Source organism: Solea solea, chromosome 8 (assembly GCF_958295425.1).
Source record: "Solea solea chromosome 8, fSolSol10.1, whole genome shotgun sequence".
Taxonomy (NCBI): domain Eukaryota; kingdom Metazoa; phylum Chordata; class Actinopteri; order Pleuronectiformes; family Soleidae; genus Solea; species Solea solea.
The window spans coordinates 29,854,699-29,880,341 of record NC_081141.1 but is presented as its reverse complement, the minus strand read 5'-3'; the positions used below and the strand labels follow the sequence as shown (position 1 = coordinate 29,880,341).

The 25,643-nt window shown below is 41.4% G+C and overlaps 4 protein-coding genes across 6 annotated transcripts in view; 2 read left to right on the top strand and 2 right to left on the bottom strand.

Moving 5' to 3' along the window:
- Positions 1-1,946, top strand: part of cds1 (CDP-diacylglycerol synthase (phosphatidate cytidylyltransferase) 1) — a 12,351-nt gene extending 10,405 nt beyond the window's left edge. The window contains exon 13 of the mRNA XM_058635959.1: positions 1-1,946. This exon is cut by the window's left edge and continues 41 nt beyond it. Coding sequence (XP_058491942.1) covers positions 1-83 — 83 coding nt within the window. The 3' untranslated portion in view covers positions 84-1,946.
- A 33-nt stretch (positions 1,947-1,979) lies between these two features.
- On the bottom strand, positions 1,980-5,603 carry tmem175 (transmembrane protein 175). 2 transcript variants are annotated; one of them, XM_058635957.1, is made up of 10 exons: positions 5,270-5,603; positions 5,154-5,192; positions 4,950-5,047; positions 4,753-4,804; positions 4,550-4,585; positions 4,385-4,468; positions 3,889-4,053; positions 3,731-3,809; positions 3,510-3,645; positions 1,980-3,419 (listed from the first exon to the last, which is right to left on the bottom strand). In XM_058635957.1, the coding sequence occupies exons 1-10, from the start codon at positions 5,459-5,461 to the stop codon at positions 2,738-2,740; spliced, it is 1,563 nt and encodes a 520-aa protein (XP_058491940.1). In that variant the 5' UTR covers positions 5,462-5,603; the 3' UTR covers positions 1,980-2,737. The 2 variants fall into 2 exon arrangements, with proteins under 2 accessions (XP_058491940.1, XP_058491941.1); XM_058635958.1 differs by having other exon boundaries at positions 4,950-5,044.
- Positions 5,604-9,551: 3,948 nt separating this feature from the next.
- Positions 9,552-19,740, top strand: prkg2 (protein kinase cGMP-dependent 2). 2 transcript variants are annotated; one of them, XM_058636379.1, is made up of 19 exons: positions 9,552-9,705; positions 10,411-10,911; positions 10,996-11,162; positions 11,346-11,459; positions 11,829-11,934; positions 12,236-12,299; positions 12,507-12,584; positions 12,723-12,817; positions 12,923-12,988; positions 13,119-13,217; positions 15,580-15,730; positions 15,922-16,058; positions 16,157-16,246; positions 16,327-16,468; positions 16,575-16,738; positions 16,817-16,939; positions 17,142-17,204; positions 17,509-17,575; positions 18,992-19,740. In XM_058636379.1, exons 2-19 carry the CDS (start codon positions 10,427-10,429, stop codon positions 19,085-19,087), a joined length of 2,307 nt encoding a protein of 768 aa, XP_058492362.1. In that variant the 5' UTR covers positions 9,552-9,705; positions 10,411-10,426; the 3' UTR covers positions 19,088-19,740. The 2 variants fall into 2 exon arrangements, with proteins under 2 accessions (XP_058492362.1, XP_058492360.1); XM_058636377.1 differs by lacking the exon at positions 9,552-9,705 and having other exon boundaries at positions 10,308-10,911.
- bmp3 (bone morphogenetic protein 3) lies at positions 19,714-25,376 on the bottom strand (the record flags this gene model as incomplete). The annotated part of the gene is made up of 3 exons (XM_058635916.1): positions 19,714-21,431; positions 22,427-23,295; positions 25,106-25,376. Coding segments are annotated over 3 exons (1,332 nt in total), but the record flags the coding sequence as incomplete, so codon positions are not given.
- Positions 25,377-25,643: the final 267 nt, after the last annotated feature.

The window sequence follows — 25,643 nt, the reverse complement described above, 5'->3', positions numbered from 1 at the left end:
TTCAGCCTGAACAACAGCTCAGTATCTTCCACACTCTGCACAACCAACTGAGAGAGAGAGGACTGCTGCCCCCTGCTGACTGAACCAGGAACTGACTGTGTGAGTGTGTGTGTGAGAGGACTAAACCTGACATATAAAAAAACCCACATGGACTGAGACATAAACTGTCTTCATCCTCTTCATCCTCTTCATCCTCTTCATCACATTCATCCTCTCTGACTGTAAACAATGTTCAGTTTGTAGAATCTGACACTAAAGATGAAACGTCTTCTGACACAAACTGACCTTAAAGCACACTCTGTCTGTCTGTCTCTCTGTCTCTGTCTGTCTCTGTCTGTCTCTGTCTCTTTGATGATGGACGAGCAGTTACCTTGAGAACAATGTTGCACTGACTCTTTATATCGTAAGCTTTTACCAGCATCGACTGTAGGACACTTCACACTATAGGACATTTAGGACACTTCAGTGTCACACACTATAGGACATTTAGGACACTTCAGTGTCACACACTATAGGACATTGAGGACACTGGTGTTGGACACAGAGGACACTTGTGTTGGACACAGAGGACACTTGTGTTGGACACTGGTGTTTATTTTTTGTGTCTTTGATGAAGTTAAGCTATTTCACAGCTTTGTAGTTGAGACGTCAGAGCGTCGTCATGGAAACACTCTGCTTGCGTACTGTACATAGAGAAATATAAATATAGATATTCATATAAATATAGATCTAGATTTAAAAGACTCTGATGAGAAGAAACATCAGCATGAACAAGCTGCTGCTTATTGTCTGAAGATTTAAAGGAACAGTTCAACATTTATGACCAGATGAGGTCATGATGAGATCACATGTTCTCGTCTTCCTGCTTCAAATCATATTTTTGTTTATTAGGCCAACATCCCATAATAAGACCTATTTCCATGTGCATGTGTGAGCGTTTGTTTTACTTTGGGCTGAAAGCGTCTCCTCTCACACTTTGAGGTCATAGAGGTCATAGAACCTAGACCAGGACCTGGACCAGGACTGGACATTTTAAAAGTTTTAAATCACTTTTTCATGTTTTATTTAATGTTTTCAGATCAAAGGAAAACAAATGTTGAACTGTTCCTTTAAGAGGCCGTGCTTCCAGTGAGCTGCAGGGGGCGGGGCTTAACTCACTGTTTATTCACTATGAATGTAGTTTACAATGTGACGTCAACGTGTTCACGACAACAACAACACATGAACTGTATGATTTCTGTGTGTGTATGATGTGAACACACACACACACACGTGCGCGCAGTCATATACAGCTGTACTGTATTCACACACACACACACACACACACACACACACAGGTTTGTTAGCAATATCTTCTTCTGATGCAGGTAAAAGAAATCATGTTAATGACTTAACTGACGAGCCGGGGTCACGAGGTTCTCTGAATGTTTACCAAAGTTCCTGAATGATTCCGTCTGTGAAAAATGTCTCCGCCTACTTCCTGTGACATCATCCCCTCTACACACACACACACACACACACTCCGTGAACAGGATGAACCTGGTCATTGTCATGACGACACAGACTGTCACAGGAATCAATAATCTCATTTAAAACGTTTACATCGTCATGGTTTTAATCTTTTTTTTTCTGTAAATGATTTCAATTCAAATGTTTGATGAAAATTTCAAAGTAAAAACAGTTCATGTTTAAATTTCCAGATTAAAGATGAACAACGACAGAAGCTGAGCTTCATTAAGTCGTTACTTTATTAATAATGATAATAGTAATTTATCTTTTATTTTGAAAAACCTGCTGCTTTGTGTATATTTTGTTTTGGTTTGAGGAGTAAATGTGTTTTAATGTTTTTTTGGATCATATTTAAAACCATAGACAGGAAGCAATGTCATGTGTTTGGGGAAACAGAAGTTGTTTACGTTAAGAGGTGAATAAAACGTTTTTCTTTACGTTTGTGCTTCAACTTTTTCAACAACAATGAAAACGTTAAAGGAACATTCTGACTTTTATTACAGTCAATGATGATGTCATCAAAACAAATGTCATCCAATTATGAACAGAAACAGTTAACAGACTTAGTTAACAATTAACAGACTTAGTTACCAGTTAACAATTAACATACTTAGTTACCAGTTAACAGACATAGTTAACAATTAACAGACTCAGTTAAGAGTTAACAGACTGAGTTACTAGTTAACAGACTGAGTTACCAGTTAACAGACTCAGTTAAGAGTTAACAGACTTAGTTAAGAGTTAACGGACTGAGTTACCAGTTAACAGACTTAGTTACCAGTTAACAGACTCAGTTAAGAGTTAACAGACTTAGTTAAGAGTTAACGGACTGAGTTACCAGTTAACACACACACAGTAACTGTGACTCATCTAACATTATATTCTTGAAAATAGTGCAAAGTTAAATGACATAAATGTCTAAAGTTCAAAGTGCTCCACGGGTCAACTCAACCACAGACAGAGGTCAAAGGTCAGAGAGGAGACTGTCCTCATTGTGTCCTTCTTCCTGTTTTATTTCGTAGTGTTGTCACTTCCTCTCTGTTCATCATCAAACGTTTTACTTCCTGAACGTTGCTAACGGTGAAAACAGTGACTCTGTGTCGCCCCCTTCAGGTCAAAGGTGTGAAACTTTGTTGCTTAAGTAAAATGCGATGATTGTTGCAAATCAAAAGTAGCATTAGCCTAGCATTAGCTGGTTTACTGTTGCTAGGTGACGACAACGTGGACGTTAAGGATTTGACATTAAATCACAAGTGTTAAACGGCACGTTGTCCTCGACCGCGTCCTCGAGGACAGACTGTGGGCCGAGTGCCTCGGGACAGAAGACGTGACGTAGGGCGGCGAGTCCGAGACGCACCGACAGCCTCAGGACGAGGAAGGCCAGAGGAACCGTGACCTCCATGAGGTGGAAGATGGAGGCGCTGAATTTCGTGAGAAAACATGTGAGGACAAACGTCGTCAAAGCAACGCACGGATACAGCGCTAACTTAGCGAGCATGAAGACGTGCTCGCGGCCGCCGTGTCTCACGTGAGGATGAAGCGTCTCCTGCTGACTGAACAGAGCCACCACGAAGATGCTGAGCTGAAAAATCCCAGCGAAGAACACGATCACGCAGCTGATCTGAACGGCTTCCAGTTCGTTACGCGAGTTACGCGGGAACTCGTGAGTTAGCTGGTAGGCTAACGGCAAACCTCCAACAAACGCCAGCGAGAACGTGTTCATCAAACCCATGAGACGCGTCGTCCTGGTGACATGGAGGAAGAGCGAGTGGTGGACGAACCACAGGAGGCCAACGGTGGCGAAGGAACCGAAGTAGGCGAGATATTGTGGACCGTAGACCTGCAGGGCGGCGACAAGACTCCCGCCAAACGTCTTCTTCACCGTCGTCGGGTCTGGAACGTTGTCCTCACTGAAACAAATGAAACATCATCCAAATGATTTGATCAACTTTCTTATTTTAACCTCATGAATGTTCCAGAAAACAAAGAAAGACGTTGACCAGATGTCGAGGATGAGCAGCGTCGCCACGATGGCGTAAACGCCGTCGCTGAACGCCTCCACGCGCTCTTTACTCAGAGCTTCACTGGGCAGGAAGCGGGAGAACAACATGGTGTCCGGAGACTCGTCCACGTGACCTGGACACAACACGCTTAATGATTAATCCTCATCATCATCATCATCATCATCATCATCATCATCATCATCAGTGACTGAACTCACCGATGGCTTTGCTGCGACACCACTTCACTCCCTGAGAGATGTACGGCAAGAAGACGACGACGGCCAACAACGCGTACGACTGAAAACAACAAGTTTGAACAAGTGAAGAAGACGAAGAAGACCAAGACGAAGAAGAACAGGAGGAGGAGGAGACAAACCAGCTGGAAGAAGACGAAGGAGATGACGCTGGCGAAGAAGCACATGATGGGAACTCTCATGATGACTTTAAGGATGTGATGTTTGTAGAAGCTTCGATTCTCCGACATCTGGATTTGATCGCTGAGCAGAACCGGACGACTGAAGGCGTACAACACGATCCCTGACTACACAACAGACACACAACACCATCCCTGACTACACAACCGACACACAACACCATCCCTGACTACACAACAGACACACAACACCATCCCTAACTACACAACAGACACACAACACCATCCCTGACTACACAACCGACACGCAACACCATCCCTGACTACACAACAGACACGCAACACCATCACTGACTACACAACAGACACACAGCGCCATCCCTGACTACACAACAGACACACAACACCATCCCTGACTACACAACAGACACACAACACCATTCCTGACAACACAACAGACACACAACACAATCACTGTGTGTGTTTGTGTGTGTTTCACCTGAATGAGTCCAATGATCATCACTGAACCACAGAAGAGGAGGAGCCCCACACCGTTGTCAGGGAAAGAGGCCATTAAAGAAAACTGAGAGAGAGAGAGAGAGAGAGAGATCTTCATCATCGTCATCATCATCATCACCATCATCATCATCATCATGTGACTCACTGTATATGGCAGGAAGGTGATGATCATCATACAAGCCTGAAAACAAACAAACACTTTCATTGTCAGGGTTTACTTTCTTTCTTAGTTTTTAAAGTTATTAAAGTTACTACAATTATTTAAGTTACTAAAGTTATTTAAGTTACTAAAGTTATTAAAGTTATTTAAGTTACTAAAGTTATTGAAGTGCTGACATCACAACTTACGAGGTTGAGTAAAGCGAGACAATCGTCGATGTGAACGATGACCTGAAACAACCTGAGACACAAGAAAGTGATTAATGACTGAGTGAGTGAGAGTGTGTGTGTGTGTGTGTGTGTGTGTGTGAGTGAGTGTGTGTGTGTGTGTGTGTGTGTGTGAGTGAGTGAGAGTGTGTGTGTGTGTGTGTGAGTGAGTGAATGACCTGATGTGGGCGGCCCAGGCCACAGTCACGATGAGAAACGTCATTAAATAAACTGCGATTTTTGTTGTTAACAGAAGCTGAAAACTTTGTCGTAACTGCTGAAAAAACAACAAAAGAAAAATAATAATTTTTAAATTTTTATATTTTTAAATCTGGTAAGTGTGATAACTTTATTATGAACAGAGAGAGACGTCCTCTCGTTACCTCGTCATCCTCCATCTTTGTGTGAGCCACAGGTAAAATCTGAAAAGACAAACAGGTGACGTCACGTGACTGGGAGACAGGTGGGAGAGGGGGCGTGGCTTCAGCTGTGAACTCACCATGACCGTCGCGATGATAGAGAGGAGCGCGTCACTGTAGTTCAACAGTCTGTGGGAGGAGCTACAGGGGCCCCGCCCCCCGCCTGCCGGACTGACGGAGGGGGAGGATCCTGCGAGGCTGCGCGAGCTTTTCTCCGTGTTGTCCTCCACCTGCTGCTCTATGACGTCACTATCCTCGCGACCTTCCATCATCGTGGACGAGGAGGAGGCAGGAAAACACTTCGAGCTCGAACCCGCGGACCCACAGACCCGCGAACGACACAGGGAGGACCACTGTGTTTACAAACAGCAGAGGATCAGCTGAGTGACGGCGGAACCGGAAACAGCTGCCCGCTTCCTGTTGTGTACAAAGCTCGTGTTTGGAGTGAGAGCAGCCACTGTGTTTGTTTTTAGAGATGATTTAAAGAAGAAATTACACAAATCATTAAATCATTAAAAACAATCAGTACGTCATTGATATTTATGAAGATTATTGTTTTTATTTGATTTGCTTTGACTTTTCTTTGTTTCTCTTGTTTAGAAACAGAGACAGAGTGACACATCTTCACTCAGTGCAGTGATCTTTTATGTCACGTGATTCCTCAATGATGCCACGAGAGGGCGGGGCTACTGGTGAAAAAAAACTGGATTCATGGTTTAACAGTTTAGATTACTTTATATATACACTTATGTGTATATATACATACATATATATATACGTATATATATATACGTATATATACGTATGTATATATATATATACGTATGTATATATATATATATATATACGTATGTATATATATATATATACGTATGTATATATATGTACACACATATATATGTACACATATAAATATATATATATATACACTATAGTATTTTACATATTATATATGTAAAAATATATACATATATTTTCTTTGCTCCCATCTGGCGACAGAAATTGCCAGCTAGCACCTCTGAGGCTTTTTCAAGCCTAGCTCTTTGCTCCCGTTATCGCAGAGTAGTCGTTGATGAAGTTGAAATTGGACTGACGCAAAGTTTTAGTGTGGTTTTTGGTTTGCTTTTATTGTTTTTGAAACACCCAGATAGACACACACACACACACACACACACATATATATATACACACACAGACACATACCTCCAGTGGGATTTGAACCCATGATGTCGTGAGTCGTGATGCGACGTCCTTGTCCACTGGACCATCTTCTGCGCTGGGGCAGAGGATCACATGAATTAAGAAATTCAGAGTAAGAGCAGGACGAGTATCTCAGTCAACCAGAAGATGACTTGTATCTCTGAGGTTAAAAGTTCTAATCTTGCAATGAAGTGAAGTTCACAAACTTGTAAAACTTTAGACCAAAAACAGAAGTTAAAAATAACAAGAAAGAGGTTTGAAGCAGCCCAGTCACAGTAGCTACTGCTGTAAGAGTAAGACTTGTGTTTCTGAGGTTGTGAGTTCAAATCCTATGATGAAGTGAACTTTTTGAGTTCAAGATTGATAGAAAACAGTCAAAAGTTGTAAGAAAGCCTGTCAAGGTGTAGGAGCAGATGCTCAGTGGACAAGAACACTGCTGTGCACTTCTAATGTCATGGGTCCAATTCTTCTACACAACAAAACAACTTAAAGTTCAACATCCAAAGTGAAAAAAGGAGACCAAAAGTCCTGTAGTCACCAGGATTTGGTGGCATGGTGGATTTGTTCCTGACCATAAGCCTGTGGAGTCTGCAAGGTTGTTGGTTCAATTCCCTAAATGAACATTAGTTTACAATCCATCCTTTTGTAGAGTCTGACACACAATCACACAGGTGTGGAAATGATGCTGCCACCTAGTGGACACCACAACCTTATGATTGTGAAAAAAATCCACCACGCCAACAATTCCTGACAGGTGAGAGACTTTTGTCTCCTTTCAATCTTCATTTTGGATGTTGGATTGAAAATGTCTTCTTCTTTATGAGAACTGGTATACTATGACTTTTTTGTCAAATTTTGGACGACATACTATACTATGACATTTTTGTCTCATTTTGGACGACATACTATACTATGACTTTTTTGTCTCATTTTGGACGACATACTATACTATGACTTTTTTGTCTCATTTTGGACGACATTCTATACTATGACCTTTTTGTCAAATTTAGGACGACATACTATACTATGACTTATTTATCAAATTTTGGACGAAATACTATACTATGACCTTTTTTGTCTCATTTTGACGACATACTATACTATGACTTTTTTGTCAAATTTAGGACGACATACTATACTATGACTTATTTATCAAATTTTGGACGAAATACTATACTATGACCTTTTTTGTCTCATTTTGACGACATACTATACTATGACTTTTTTGTCAAATTTTGGACGACATACTATACTATGACTTTTTTGTCTCATTTTGGACGACATTCTATACTATGACTTTTTTGTCAAATTTTGGACGACATACTTAACTATGACTTTTTTGTCTCATTTTGGACGACGTACTATACTATGACGTTTTTGTCAAATTTAGGACGACATACTGTACTATGACTTATTTATCAAATTTTGGACGAAATACTATACTATGACTTTTTTGTCTCATTTTGGACGACGTACTATACTATGACTTTTTTGTCAAAATTTGGCCGACATGCTATACTATGACTTATTTATCAAATTTTGGACGAAATACTATATTATGACCTTTTTGTCAAATTTTGGGCGACATGCTATACTATGACGTTTTTGTCAAATTTAGGACGACATACTATACTATGACTTATTTATCAAATTTTGGACGAAATACTATACTATGACCTTTTTTGTCTCATTTTGACGACATACTATACTATGACTTTTTTGTCTCATTTTGGACGACATTCTATACTATGACTTTTTTGTCAAAATTTGGCCGACATGCTATACTATGACCTTTTTGTCAAATCTTGGACGGCGTACTATACTATGACTTATTTATCAAATTTTGGACGAAATACTATACTATGACCTTTTTTGTCTCATTTTGGACGACATACTATACCAAGACTTTTTGTCTAATTTTGGACGACATACTAAACTATGACTTTTTTGTCTCATTTTGGACGACATACTAAATTATGACTTTTTTGTCAATTTTTGTATGACATACTATACTATTACGTTTTTGTCAAATTCTGGACGACATACTATACTATGACTTTTTTTGTCAAATTTTGGATGACATACTAAACTATGACTTTTTTTTCTCATTTTGGACGACATACTATACCAAGACTTTTTGTCTAATTTTGGACGACATACTAAACTATGACTTTTTTGTCTCATTTTGGACGACATACTATACTATGACATTTTGTCTCATTTTAGACGACGTACTATACTATGACTTTTATTGTCTCATTTTGGACGACATACTATACTATGACTTTGTGTCTCATTTTGGACGACATACTAAATTATGACTTTGTTGTCAATTTTTGTATGACATACTATACTATGACTTTTTTGTCAAACTTTGAACGACATACTAAAGTAGGACTTTTTTTTTCAAATTTTGTACAATATACTAAAGTATGACCTTTTTGTCAAATTTTGGACGACGTACTATACTATGACCTTTTTGTCAAATTTTGGACGACATATTATACTGTGACCTCTTCGTCTCATTTTGGACGACATACTAAACTATGACTTTTTTGTCTCATTTCGGACGAAATACTAAACTATGACTTTTTTATCTCATTTTGGACGACATACTATACTATGACTTTTTTTATCTCATTTTGGACGACGTACTATACTATGACCTTGTTGTCTCGTTTTGGACGAAATACTAAACTCTGACTTTTTTATCTCATTTTGGACGACATACTATACTATGACTTTTTTGTCAAAATTTGGACGACGTACTATACTATGACCTTTTTGTCAAATTTTGGACAACATACTATACTAGGACCTTTTTGTCAAATTGTGGACAACATACTATACTGTGACTTTTTTGTCAAAAATTGGACAACATACTAATCTGTGACTTTTTTGTCTCATTTTGGACGACGTACTAAAGTTCCTATGTTGAAGGAGATGAAACATTGAAACGTTGAATTACATTTAAACTGAGGGTGATAATGTGTTTATGATTAAACATGAGTCAGCATTTCGAAATGTTTTTCTGTGGAAACAAAACAACTGAAGCTGTCAATCACACTGCACACACTAGAGAGAGAGAGAGAGAGAGAGAGAGAGAGAGAGAGAGAGAGAGAGAGAGAGAAACAAATAGAGGAAGGATGATATCACAGCAGACAGACCTCTCCTCTTCTTCATTGTGTGTAAATAGATTTTTTGTTTGTTAAATCGTGTTTAAAGAATCTTGGATCAGTGAACATTTTTGCATTTATTTTCCTGCTGAAGAAGAAAGAGGAGGAAGAGGAGGAGGAGGTGCTGCGTTATGTTGCAGGTACGTCATCTTCATCATAATTACAAGTGTGTAGCTGATGAACACATGAATAAATAAATAGTGAAAATTAAAATATGAAATAATTGCATTGAGATTCTTGTGATTAAAAACATCATAAAATACAATAACACGTGTTTGTGTGAAACATGAGAAGAGTCCGACATTCACTCTGTCCTCACCATGAATGAGTCCTGTGTGTGTGTGTGTGTGTGTGTGTGTGAGAGAGAGAGAGAGAGAGTGTGTGTGTGTGTGTGTGTGAGAGAGAGAGATAGAGAGAGTGTGTGTGTGTGTGTGTGTGTGAGAGAGAGATAGAGAGTGTGTGTGTGTGTGTGTGTGTGTGTGAGTGGGAAGTCAGTCCAACAATAGATACGATTGTTTTTTGCCTTTTTTTTCTCCACACACACACACACACACACACACACACACACACACTTTTCATTTATATTTGGTCTAAGTTCAGGGTCAGGGAAATATTTAACATAACATATTTAATATGACGAGTATATTATGAGTATTTGCAGCGTCGTCATGGAAACAGACAGGAAGTGTAACGTGACACTTCCTGTCTCCTGAATTATAAATGGAGGACAATCTTTGTGATCATCTGTTCTCAGCTTTCTTCTCTGCACAGCGTCAGCTCTTTGTCTGAAACCTCAGCTTCTTCTTCCTCCTCTTCCTCTTTCTTGTCCTCCATCACCTGAGCAGACCTTCAGGTGACGTCATGGGGAACGGGTCAATGAAATCAAAGTGTTACGAACAAACCGACGCCTCTAACGGCTCCGCCCTCAAAGATCCCGGCGGCCTTGACGTTCTGAGGTCACGAGTGGACGAGCTGGAGCTTGAGGTCAAGAGGAAGGAGGAGGAGCTTCTAGCCAAAGACCAGCAGGTCAGAAACCTGAGGGAGACGTTGGCCAATCAGACACGAGCTCTGAGCGAGCTGAGCGAGGAGCTGCAAAGCAAGAGCAACCAGCTCAATAAACTGCAGGAGGCGCTAAAGAGTCAGAGTGAAGTCTCCGCCTCTCTGACCTCACGACCTCCGTCCGTCAAAGCCGGCGTCGGCGGGAAAAGCCTCAAGTTCAGCGTCGGCGCCAACAGGAGAAAAGGAGCCAAAGCCGGCGTGTCGGCAGAACCCACGTCCAGAACCTACGACTCCAGCACGCTGCCCAAGTTCTCCTTTGAGAAGACGCGCGTACCAAAGGACGCGAGGTGAAACGTGGTGAGAGAAAGATTAAAGATCTCTATAATATATAATATTACATGTGAGTGTGTGTGTGTGTGTGTGTGTGACAGTGTGAAGAAGCTGCTCACCGAAGCCCTCAACAGGAACCAGTACCTGAAGAGACTGGAGCTGCAGCAGCTCAGAGACATGGTGGAGTGCATGTACGAGCGCTCCTACCAGCAGGGGGAGTACGTCATCACGCAGGGGGAACCGGGAAACCACCTGTTCATCCTGGCAGGTACGTTCACCGCTACCACCATCGTGTTCACACTCAGTTCACCCTGTTTACACCTGTTTACACCTGTTTACACCTGTTTAAACTGTCTCTCTGTCGGTCTGTCTCTCTCTCTCTCTGTCTCTCTCTCTGTCGGTCTGTGTCCTAAAACACAGAGTATTGATTGTCCTGGTTTCATGTTTGCAGATGGAAAGTTGGACGTGTTTCAACACAATAAACGTCTGACATCGATCACAGTCTGGACCACGTTTGGAGAGTTAGCCATTCTGTACAACTGCACATGCACGGCGTCCGTACGAGGTAACCACGCCCACATTATATACATAATGTCCAAGTGTTGTCACCTCAGTATAACACTGAAGTCTGTAAACCACTCACTCTCTCCCACACACACACAAGGGGACATTGCATTGACTTACATTCATTTCCTGGAGATTTAACCACAATTACTACTGGCCTAATCCTAATCCTAATCCTAATCCTAACCTCAACCTAACCTTAAAAGGGTTACGTTTCTTTTTTTAAAGGGTTAAATTTCGTTTTTAAAGGGTTGAATTACTTTTTTATTAAAGGGTTAAATTTCTTTTTTAAAGGGTTACATTTCTTAAATGTTTAGCACCTCCTCTTCTTTTCCGATGAACGTGTTATTGTTGTTATTTTTTCCTTCAGCGGTGAGTAAAGTCGGGACGTGGGCGTTGGATCGTGAGGCGTTTCAGAACATTATGAGGAGGACGGCAGAGACGCGTCAAGAACAGCATCGCAACTTCTTACGAAGGTTAGCATCAGATTGTAGCCGCTGATCTGCAGCTTGACTTTATTATTGATTATCGATCATTAATAAGGTTTTAAAAGTATTTAAAGTTTCTCGACGTCACCGTACCACCAGAGAACATCTCACTATTTGGCAGTCAGTCCGTTGGTGGATGTTTAGAACAGCTCATTATTTTGCAGTCTGATAGGTGTCACATTATTGAATTATTGCTCAGCCAGCTCAGCTTTATTTGCTCCACCTGCAGGTGGCGCACAGTCACAGTGTGTGTGTGTGTGTGTGTGTGTGTGTGTGTGTGTTCTCACAGTGTTCCTCTGCTGGAGAACCTTCCTGAGGAGAAGCTCAGTAAGATGGTGGACTGTCTGGAGGTGGTGAGTTCTGTCTCTGAGCCTCAGCATTAAATGTGTGTGTGCGCGTGTGTGCAGTGATTTTAGCTGCTGGTCCTCTGCTGCCTAGTGTTTCTAGTGTGATTAACTCGACCTGTGACCTCCAGCTCTGCTCCTGCAGGGGGCGCCGGTCACAGAGCGAGAGGGTCCATGCTGCAGTCCTGACCTCTAATAACCCCCCCCCGGTTACAGGAGTACTACAATAAAGGAGAGTACGTGATTCGTGAGGGCGAGGAAGGCAGCACCTTCTTCATTATCGCTCAGGGAAAGGTGAACACACACACACACACATCGATGATGTCATGGAGGAAGAGTGTGATACCTGATCGAGACACACAAGGCCGCTGTTGTTCATGTTCAGAGCTGCTGCTTCATTCTGAGGTCACGTGATCACGTGTTGTTGTTCAGGTGAAGGTGACACAGACGAGCGACGCCCACACGGCGCCACAGACCATAAACACGCTGCAGAGAGGAGATTATTTTGGAGAGAAAGCTCTGATCAGGTACTGATCATTGATTCTGATCAATAATCAACATTCATAACTATCAACCATCATCCGTGTGTGTGTGCGCGTGTGTGTGTGTGTGTGTGTGTGTGTGTGTTTTAGTGACGACGTCAGGTCAGCGAACATCGTGGCAGACGAGAACGTCGAGTGTCTGGTCATCGACAGAGAGTGAGTTCTTCTGCAGGAGACAGAGCTGCTGTTTTTGGTTATGACTCCGGTCCAGTCCAGTTCAGTCCAGTCCAGTCTGGTCTGGTCCAGTCCGGTGGTTCTGCTATTGAATGTGTTTTGTTGTTTTCAGGACGTTTGATCAGACGGTGGGAACGTTCCACGAGCTGCAGAAATACCTGCAAGGTTACGTGGCAACGCTGGAGCGCGACGACAAGAAGAGACACGGCAGGTAAACACAGAACACAAGAGAACGTTCATGAGAACAAGAGAACGTTCTTGAGAACAAGAGAACATGAGAACAAGAGAACGTTCATGAGAACAAGAGAACGTTCATGAGAACATGAGAACAAGAGAACGTTCTTGAGAACAAGAGAACATGAGAACAAGAGAACGTTAATGAGAACAAGAGAACGTTCTTGAGAACAAGAGAACATGAGAACAAGAGAACATGAGAACAAGAGAACATGAGAACAAGAGAACGTTCATGAGAACATGAGAACATGAGAACAAGAGAACATGAGAACAATAGAACGTTTATGAGAACAAGAGAACGTTTATGAGAACAAGAGGACGTTCACGAGAACATGAGAACAAGAGAACGTTCTTGCGAACAAGAGAACATGAGAACAAGAGAACGTTCATAACAACAAGAGAACGTTTATGAGAACAAGAGAACGTTCATGAGAACAAGAGAACGTTCTTGAGAACAAGAGAACGTTCATGAGAACAAGAGAACGTTCATGAGAACAAGAGAACGTTCTTGAGAACAAGAGAACGTTTATGAGAACAAGAGAACATTCTTGAGAACAAGAGAACGTTTATGAGAACAAGAGAACGTTTATGAGAACAAGAGAACATTCACGAGAACATGAGAACAAGAGAACGTTCTTGAGAACAAGAGAACGTTCTTGAGAACAAGAGAACGTTCATAAGAACAAGAGAACGTTCTTGAGAACAAGAGAACATGAGAACAAGAGAACGTTCATGAGAACAAGAGAACGTTCATGAGAACAAGAGAACGTTTATGAGAACATGAGAACAAGAGAACGTTCTTGAGAACAAGAGAACATGAGAACAAGAGAACGTTTATGAGAACAAGAGAACTAACATGAGAACAAGAAAACGTTCATGAGAACAAGAGAACGTTCATGAGAACAAGAGAACGTTCTTGAGAACAAGAGAACATGAGAACAAGAGAACGTTCATGAGAACAAGAGAACGTTCATGAGAACATGAGAACAAGAGAACGTTCTTGAGAACAAGAGAACATGAGAACAAGAGAACGTTAATGAGAACAAGAGAACGTTCTTGAGAACAAGAGAACATGAGAACAAGAGAACATGAGAACAAGAGAACATGAGAACAAGAGAACGTTCATGAGAACATGAGAACATGAGAACAAGAGAACGTTCTTGAGAACAAGAGAACATGAGAACAATAGAACGTTTATGAGAACAAGAGAACAAGAGAACGTTCTTGCGAACAAGAGAACATGAGAACAAGAGAACGTTCATAACAACAAGAGAACGTTTATGAGAACAAGAGAACGTTCATGAGAACAAGAGAACGTTCATGAGAACATAAGACCAAGAGAACGTTCTTGAGAACAAGAGAACATGAGAACAAGAGAACGTTCATGAGAACAAGAGAACGTTCTTGAGAACAAGAGAACGTTCATGAGAACAAGAGAACGTTCATGAGAACAAGAGAACTATCTTGAGAACAAGAGAACGTTTATGAGAACAAGAGAACGTTCATGAGAACAAGAGAACATTCTTGAGAACAAGAGAACATGAGAACAAGAGAACGTTTATGAGAACAAGAGAACGTTTATGAGAACAAGAGAACATTCACGAGAACATGAGAACAAGAGAACGTTCTTGAGAACAAGAGAACGTTCTTGAGAACAAGAGAACATGAGAACAAGAGAACGTTCATAAGAACAAGAGAACGTTCTTGAGAACAAGAGAACATGAGAACAAGAGAACGTTCATGAGAACAAGAGAACTAACATGAGAACAAGAGAACGTTTATGAGAACATGAGAACAAGAGAACATTCTTGAGAACAAGAGAACATGAGAACAAGAGAACGTTTATGAGAACAAGAGAACTAACATGAGAACAAGAGAACGTTTATGAGAACATGAGAACAAGAGAACGTTCTAGAGAACAAGAGAACATGAGAACAAGAGAACGTTTATGAGAACAAGAGAACATTTATGAGAACAAGAAAACGTTCATGAGAACAAGAGCACGTTCAAGAGAACAAAAGAACGTTCATGAGAACAAGAGAACATCCGGAGAACAATATATACATATAGTATATGTACATATATACTGTATATATACTATATATACATATATGTATATATAGCATATATATACATATATACTATATATGTAAATACATAGTATATATACAGTATATACACTATATATAATAAAGATATAAGAAAGTATATCAGACACATTGTTATAGTCTCTCTAACACGTTCTGTGTTCTCACAAGTTTTTAATAACAGTGATTTTGTCCGCTCATGGCGTTGGTTCCTAAAAACAAAGCTTTGCTCACGTGTGTCTCCGTCCACAGGAAGTCGCTGTCTCGTCACCAGAGTCAGCCACTGTCTCCTGACGTGGTCCAGCTGAAGGACTTGGTGTCTGCGTTCCCGTCGTCTCGACCCTTCGACCTGCTGGACTCCGTCGCTACGCTCGGCGTTGGAGGTTTCGGACGTGTGGAACTGGTACGATCACAAACTCTAATGTTTAAACCATCAACTAATCAATTATTTACTCACTAAATAAACCAGTTTACAGCCGCTGCTTAATCTCAGTGTGAGGGTGAAGTAATCTGGTGAGTATTATATGTAATCTACAGAGGATTATAATCATCCATTGGTCTCATTAAAGTGACGTTGTTGTTTTGAATGTTCAGGTGAAGGTGAAGGACAAAGACGTGACCTTTGCTCTGAAGGTCATTAAGAAGAAACATGTGGTGGACAACAGACAAGAAGAACACGTCCACTCAGAGAGGAAGATCCTCGCTGAGGCTCGCTCACCGTTTGTCGTCAAGTTAGTCGTTAAATAAATGTCACAGAGCAGAGGATTATGGGTAATGGTTATGTTTACATCATTGACTCTAAAGGTAAAATAATCTGTGTTTGTTTCAGACTCTATCGCACGTTTAAAGACAATAAATATGTGTACATGCTGCTGGAGGCGTGTCTGGGCGGAGAGATCTGGAGTCTGCTCAGAGACAGGTAACTCACACCTGGACCTGGACCTGGACTTGTGCTCACACCTGCACCTAAACCTGGACCTGGACCTGTTGTGTTTTCAGGGGCAGCTTTGATGAATCCACATCTAAATTCTGCGTGGCCTGCGTCACTGAAGCGTTTGATTACCTTCATCGTAAAGGAGTTCTCTACAGAGACCTGAAGCCTGAGAACCTGATGCTGGACACAGACGGATACATTAAACTGGTGAGTGTGGACATACGTGAGACCAGAGACCAGAAAAAACATGTGATTCCTCTGTTTCATGGTGAAGTTCTGAAGTTTCTTCCACTGATCAGCTCCTCTTCCTCAGGTTGACTTTGGTTTCGCTAAGAAGATCAGATGTGGACAGAAGACGTGGACCTTCTGTGGGACACCAGAGTACGTGGCTCCAGAGATCATCCTCAACCAAGGCCACAACCTGAGTGTGGACTTCTGGTCTCTGGGCATCCTGGTGTTTGAGCTGCTGACCGGCAGGTCAGTGCATCTGCAGCAGCTCACTCTTCACTTTCACTTTGTTTGTGGACATAATAGAATCCTGTCCTCGTCCCACAGTCCTCCGTTCTGTGGCACTGACCAGATGATGACCTACACCTTCATCCTGAAGGGCATTGAGAAGATGGACTTTCCCAGGAAGATCACAAAGAGACCAGAGGACCTCATACGAAAACTCTGCAGGTGATTCGATCATCTATGAAATAAAGAAGGAAAATCAGTTTCATCACGTTAATCTACTCCTAACAAATATTCTCAGATTACAGAGACGATGACTCGACACATTTCCAGCCTTAGACGAAGCTTCACTGAGTCTTTAAACATCAAAACACCTAGAATTGACCTGAACTTTGACTGTTGTCACTGTCTCTGCTGAACTTTACAGACCAAATCCCTCAGAGCGACTGGGAAACCTGAAAAATGGAATAACAGACATCAAGAAGCACAGGTATTCGTTCATAATAATGACGTCATCATTCATCAATGAGACTTTAGGTTCAGAAAATGTCAGAAAATATAAAATGATTCCGTTTAAATGATTTCTTTGTTTTATAAAGTACAAAATACACACCAAACATTTTTGATATTCTCAAATGTCTTGAATTCTGTGGTGTGCCCCCTAGTGGAATACTCCAGTAAGACATGTTGCTGCTCTACGTGAACAGGAAACAAACAGGAAGTTTATCTGCAGCCAAAAGACTGAAGGAACAACTGATGAGTCAATTTATCACATGTTTCTGTTCTTCATGAAGGTGGTTTAATGGTTTTAACTGGGAAGGACTGAAGGTGAGAACGTTATCATCTCCACTGAAGAGAGAGGTGAGTGTGAACAAGAGCTTACGAAAACGTATGAGAACATACGAGAGCTAACGAGAACGTGCAAGAACATACGAGAACGTACGAGAACATATGAGAACTTACGAGAACGTAGGAGAACATACGAGAACTTACGAGGAAGTACGAGAACCTACAAGAGCTTATGAGAACGTACAAGAACATACGAGAACATACAAGAACTTACAAGAATATACGAGAGTGTACGAGAACGTACAAGAACTTACGAGAACATACGAGTACTTACAAGAATATACGATAGTGTACGAGAACGCACAAGAACGTACAAGAATGCACTTGTACACAAGAACGTTCAAGAACGTACGAGAACGTACAAGAACATACGAGAATTTATGAGAACGTATGACAACATACGAGAACATACAAGAGCTTATAAGAATGTACAAGAACATACGAGAACATACAAGAACTTACAAGAATATACAAGAGTGTACCAGAATGTACAAGAGTGTACGAGAACGTACAAGAACTTCCGAGAACGTATGAGAACATACGAGAACCTACGAGAACTTACAAGAATATACAAGAGTGTACGAGAACGCACAAGAACTATAGGATTTACGAGAACGTACAAGAACGTACAAGAACGTACATGTACACAAGAACGTTCGAGAACGTACAAGAACATACGAGAATTTATGAGAACGTATGACAACATACGAGAACATACAAGAGCTTATAAGAATGTATAAGAACATACGAGAACATACAAGAACTTACAAGAATATACAAGAGTGTACCAGAATGTACAAGAGTGTACGAGAACGTACAAGAACTTCCGAGAACGTATGAGAACATACGAGAACTTACAAGAATATACAAGAGTGTACGAGAACGCACAAGAACTATAGGATTTACGAGAACGTACAAGAACGTACATGTACACAAGAACGTTCAAGAACGTATGAGAACGTACAAGAACATACAAGAATGTACAAGAGTTTACGAGAAATTACAAGAACTTGCAAGAACATACGAGAACTTACGAGAACATACAAGAACTTACAAGAATATACAAGAGTGTACAAGAACGCACAAGAGTGTACGAGAACGTACAAGTGCTTATAAGAACATACGAGAACACGTATTACAACGTGCAACAACTAACAAGAATTTACGAGTACTTACGAGAACTTACGAAAGTTACGAGAATTTACATGAACACACGAGAACATACGAGAACTTATGACAACGTGTGAGAACTTATGAGAATTTACGAGAACGTGCAAGAACTTGTAAATTCTGGGATTAAATGAGTTTAGATTTAGTTTCTCAGTTTTCATCAGACAAATATTGAGAATTATGAGTGAAAATGAATGATTTAGGTTGTAAATCACTGAGGACTGAGCTGATGGGTCCTGGTCTTCTCGTCCTCCTCAGGTCTCTGGACCTACAGACCACAGGTACTTTGACTCTTATGCTCCAGATGAAGACAGTCCTCCTGACGAGTTCTCGGGCTGGGACGTGGACTTCTAAGTGTCACATTGTTACTGGAACAGAGAAGATCACGTGTTTGAAAAGAAGCAGAAGAAAGACCTTGAATTTACCCAAGGTCACACGGTGGGGCGGTGGTTAGCATCGTCACCTCATAACAAGGTTTTCTGTCAGAGAATCAAAACTAAAGACTGAGACGATCATATATATATATACATATGTGTATATTTACATATACATACATGTATATATATATATACATACATATATACATGTGTACAGTATATGTATGTCTCTCTCTATATATACACACAGTTATATGTATACTTTCTTTTTGACTGAATATTTATTCTGATGTGTAGTGAAATCATATTAAAAACATGCACTGAACCTTTATATAAAATGTAAATAATTACTTTTCTGTGTGAAAATAAAATCATAATCTATGATTTTATATATTTTTAATATAAATGAGAGAAAATGATATTTTTGTCTCTTTTGTTAAAAACAAAAAACCCTTCATCTTTGTTGTCTTGTATAATTTTATTTATTTATTTGAATGTTTTGTGAGGAGGGTCAGAGGTCAGAGAGGGGGCAGGGCTTCAAACACCTTCACATCAGTAGTGACAAATGTCTGAGGCCCCGCCTCCTCAGGATATGTAACATACAGAAAATAAATAGATGCTTAAAAGTCATTTCATATACAAATATATTTACGAAGCTTATTTTACAAAAACCTGCTGAATTTGACTGAAACCAGAGGAGGCTGCAGCGCCACCACACTGCAGCGCCACCACACTGCAGCTGCTAACGCTAACATCCATGATGACAGAGAAAAGTGTAGAAATATAAACTTAATCTGCTTTAATCTATCGACACAAAATAAATGTCGCTGAAATATGAAAATAGTAAAAAATACATTTGAGAATAAATCAAACTTTTTTGTGTTTGTAGCATAAAAAAGTTCAGAATATCCACCAATCACAAAGCACTTCAGTGTGATGTCATCACACAAAACACCGCCCACAGTCGTTTCATTTGTTTTGATGTTTGGACGCGTTGACCTTTGGTCTCAGAAGGCACGCCCCCCTCACCACTGGGATGTAGAAAGTTAGCAGACTGGAAGCTTCACACACACACACACACACACACACACACACAGTGCTGCCCCCTGCTGGTGTCTGTGGACATGTGACTTCAATGATTTATGTAGAAAATACAAACATACTAATGATGAGGGAGGAGTTAACTAGTAACTTAGTTGTGTTTAATGGTAGTTAGCATTAGTAATGAAGCATCACTAACCATCTACACTAACTCACTAGTTAGCAAAACTAGTTTAACCAACATCATCCAACCTGTGAAAACTTCATTTCCTGATCAGGTGACGTCTGATCCGTCTAATACTTGGTATTTATTCATCATATTTGTTCTTTTAATTATAAAAATAAAAAATCTGCTAAACAAAGAATCTGCTTTATGTTTTTTATAAAAACGATAGAATATTTTTTTCTAAATAATATTCGTCTATATTTAAAAAAAATCTATTGTCAGTTTCAAAGTAAAAAAGAAACTGAAAAATCACAAACAAAAAAACAAACAATAAGCTTTAAGCTGTGAGCGCCCCCTGCTGCTGACAGCCTGAGACTCACACACACACACACACACACACACTCACTCTCCTACACCAAAGTCCAGAGTGGAAATCAGTGACCACACGAGGCGGCAGAGGACCAGCAGCTGAGTGTGAGTGTGTGTGTGTGTGTAACAGTGAGATAAAGACGTGATCATGTGATCAAATCTGTTTGTTTGTGAGATTCCAGGATGTCAGCAGCAGGGGGCGCTCACACATTTTAAAACTTTAATAATGTCGTCTGTTTTAAATAATCAGTGTGAAATATTCTCTCTAACATTTGAATAGAATCAATAAAGTTCTGTCATGGTGAACAACAGTGACATAAATACACAAGTGTGAGCAAACCACACCCCCCAACCCTAACGCCCCGCCCACTTCAGAGTTTATGATAAACGCAGAAATGTGGCTTTTATCACATCACGGATATTTAATCTTCCTCTTTAACGTCCACGAGAAAAAGTTACATGACCTGTGAGCAGCATCCTCTTTAGCGTTAACACCAGGCTCCGCCCACCCCAGTGATGTGAAGCAGGAGGAGGAGTTAAAGGAAACGTGAAACTATCTGCAGGCGCAGGAATCCACCGTCATGTTTGGATAAACCTTCAATACCACGTTCTTGTCCTCGTCGAAGAAGAGGATGCTCAGCGAGGACATCGTCTCCGGGACGCAGCACGGCTCAGGGATCCCGGGGACCACGCCCACCGCTCGCACGATGCTTTGGATGGTGGCGTGATTCGACGGCTTCAGAGACTGAGGCAAAAAAACACACACAAGACAGATTATTCATCCACAGATTATTCATGCAACAATTAAGAATCCACAATTCAACATTACACATACACACAGCAGCTGCAGGTGGATTATAACCCACAGATGTGTGTGTCATCTGATCAGAGCTCCGCCCACTCACTGACCTGTAATGAGCACCTGTGGCTTTGACCTGGCAGAGTTAACATCATAGAGTGGGAGGAGCCTCAGGCAGGATTATTGTTTGAGAAACGTTCACAGCCGCACTTTCACTCACACACATCATCAGATGTTTCACTGAAGGAGAGTAACCAGATTAAACATAGTAACCAGAGAAACCAGATTAACAATAGTAACCAGATTAAACAGAGTAACCAGAGAAACCAGAGAAACCAGATAAAACATAGTAACCAGAGAAACTAGATTAACCAGAGAAACCAGATTAAACATAGTAACCAGAGAAACTAGATTAACCAGAGTAACCAGATTAAACATAGTAACCAGAGAAACCAGAGTAACCAGATTAAACATAGTAACCAGATTAAACATAGTAACCAGAGAAACCAGATTAACAATAGTAACCAGATTAAACAGAGTAACCAGAGAAACCAGAGAAACCAGATAAAACATAGTAACCAGAGAAACTAGATTAACCAGAGAAACCAGATTAAACATAGTAACCAGAGAAACTAGATTAACCAGAGTAACCAGATTAAACATAGTAACCAGAGAAACCAGAGTAACCAGATTAAACATAGTAACCAGATTAAACATAGTAACCAGAGTAACCAGAGAAATCAGACTAACCAGAGAAACCAGATTAAACATAGTAACCAGATTAAACATAGTAACCAGAGAAACCAGATTAAACCAGACTAACCAGATTAAACAGATTGACCAGAGAAATCAGACTAACCAGAGTAACCAGATTAAACATAGACGTTTGTGTTTCTTGTTTCTTGATGTGACATCACATGATAAGTCATGTGACCTCTGACCTTGGGCATGGGGAACTGACAGGATCCAGAGCAGTAGAAGGCTTCAAACGACTCCGGTGAGATAATCCACTCGCTCCAGCCGATGTCAGCGAAGTCCACCTTCAGGTGTCTGCGCGCGCAGTTCCTCGGCTCGTTCCACTGCTTCTTTCTCGCCGTGTTAATCGTGTGCTCGTCAAACTGCAGCAGAGGAACCTTGTGCCGCTGATTCTTGCGCGTCTTCTTCCGCGGTCGCCGCCCCCGTTTGTTCTGGAGCGGTCGGTAAGGACCGGACTCGTCCCAGCCCGCCGTCTCGTACGGATACTCGGGTCCGGGAAGCTCGTTGTTTTGTAGCGGGAGCAGAACGTCGACCGAGCGTCTGCGCCGCGTCTGGTTCCGCTCACCCAGTCTGAGGAAACTGTGTGGGGCGGAGCCAAGGGAGTCTCCGCCCACTGCGCGGTGTCTCTGCAAAGTGGCGACCACGCTCTCGGGCTCAGAAATGGATGAGTCGTTGGCGTAGACGAGGATGTACGGCGAGCGCCGCGACGGCAGCTTCTTCTTCACGTCGATGCCGATCAGCAGCTCGCCGCGATGTTTGGCCTCGGTGAGCGCGCGCGTGATGTCCTTCCACTGCCACGAGACCCCGCCTCTGTGGGGCGTGGACACGTTCACGTGGAACTGTCCCAGTGTCCGCGGCTCGTCGGCCACGGAGCCGAAGCTCCAGATCACCACATGGACGTGGCTGTGTCCCCGCGGGCCGCGGTGACCGCAGCCCCCCCGTGTGGCCTTGTGAAGATCTGTGACGTAGAAATGAAGCGTGGCTGAGAGGACGTCCTCAGACTTAGTGAGAGACGTGAGATTAAAGATCTGCAGCTGCTTCCTGTCCACGGAACCTGAGACACAGAAGAATAATCTGATTACACTCAATCAGATTAACATTCAATCAGATTAACATTTAAACAGATTAACATTCAATCAAATTAACATTTAAACAGATTAACATTCAGATTAACATTTAAACAGATTAACATTCAGATTAACATTTAAACAGATTAACATTCAATCAAATTAACATTCAGTCAGATTAACATTTAATCAGATTAACATTTAAACAGATTAACATTTAAACAGATTAACATTCAATCAAATTAACATTCAATCAGATTAACATTTAAACAGATTAACATTCAATCAGATGAACATTCAGATTAACATTCAATCAAATTAACATTCAATCAGATTAACATTTAAACAGATTAACATTCAATCAGATAAACATTTAAACAGATTAACATTCAAATTAACATTTAAACAGATCAACATTCAGATGAACATTTAAACAGATTAACATTCAGATTAACATTTAAACAGATTAACATTCAGATTAACACTTTAACAGATTAACACTTAAAGGGGACATATTATACCCTATTTCTCCAAGTTAAAATAGTTCCCTGGTGTCCTAATGAACATGTCTGTGACGCTATGCTTTGGTCAAAATACCATAAGGATGAAGCACCGTAGCAGTTCAATAACCCTGCTAAACCCGCCCCTTTAAGAACGCTCCCTTTACATGCCAATGAGACACAGGCAAACACACGCCCACTTCTTCCAGGGTGTTTCTGATTTGTCCTTGTTACTGCGCTCACTCGCTCAGCTCCTGTTCCCTCCCCTCATTCCTCTCCTCCTCCCTCCACTAGTTCTCTGACAATATCAACATGGCAGCGAGAGTGTCGTCACAGGAAGAGACGTCCGACACAAGGATCGAGCCGAACACTGACCAACTGTAAATCAGTTAAAAACACTTAGGGACAGCACCGCTGACCTCTAGTTGACCTTTTCTTAAAAATGTGTGTGTTTGTACGTCGGTGAAAGACGGTCGCTGACTAAATACCACTGATGTGAAGTGGTGCGAACACACGAACACACGTTTGCTGACTTTATCCAGCACATTAGCTTCATATATCAAATCCTCTGAGGCTGGAAGTTTGTGTAAAACACTGTGCTCCACTGTGCAGCCACCAACAGCACACTTGTCCCTCCGCGATGACATAATACCGCTCTTCCTCCCTCGCCTGCACTCTCGCAGGGACAAGGTGGAGCTAAGGTGGAGCTATGGTGAAGCTAAGGTGGAGCTAAGGGTGGAGCTATGGTGGAGCTCTCGAGGTAAACTTACTGGTGGGCGGTAACATTCGCGGTGAAATGTGCATGCTGCCGTCATAAGCGCAGGGAATTCAACATGGTGTGTTTTATCGCCTATACTTACACTAAGGGGGACCATGAAAACATGACTGAGTATTCTTTTTCCACACTTTGGTGACTGGTAGGGCCTCCAGAGTCCCAAATATAAGTATTAAAATGATTAAAAAAGTTGATTTTGCATAATATGTCCCCTTTAAACAGATTAACATTTAAACAGATTAACACTCAAATTAACATTCAATCAGATTAACATTAAATGTACATATGTGTTTATTAATGTAATGTAATTTAAATGCTGTGCTGTACACACACTGGACCACAGGGGGCGGTACAGTACCAGATGTGCCTGTGTGAGCAGGACAGAGGATGATGATGATGATGACGACGTGAAAGTAAAGTTGTGAAACTCTGTGTGTGTGAGTGATCGTTTATGTGTGCGTGCGTGCGTGTATGTAAATATATGTGCGTGCGTGTATGTGTGTGTGCGCGTGTCACACGTACCGCGGTGTGCTTTGAAGCTCCGGACCGTGTTTCCGTCTCTGAAGGAAAAGCCCGCGCGCGTGTATTTGTCATAAAGCAGCTGCATGTGTTCCGTCAGCGTGTCCTCGTGATGTTTGTCCACTGTCCTCCGCTCAGAGCTCGTGTCTGTCCTCAGGAGCGCGCACTGTCCACGGCACAGGTACGTCCACACACACAGGAGCGCGAGGACAATCCGCGAGACCAGAGGACACATCGTGATGAAGACGACGATGATGATGATGATGATGAAACACGTTTCCGACAGAAGAAGAAGAGATTAAGTCCACACAGATATCAGGTCATCACCTGAGGACACAGAAACACGTGACCTCTGACGTCACTCAGCTGATCACTGATCAAAGATCAGTGAGAGAGAGACAGACAGACAGACAGACAGACAGTCCACAGCTTCAGTGAAGGTGAAGAGAGAAGCTCACTGTTTAGAGTTCTCTCTCTCTCTCTCTCTCTCTCACACACTCTCTCTCTCTCTCACACACTCTCTCTCTCTCTCACACACTCT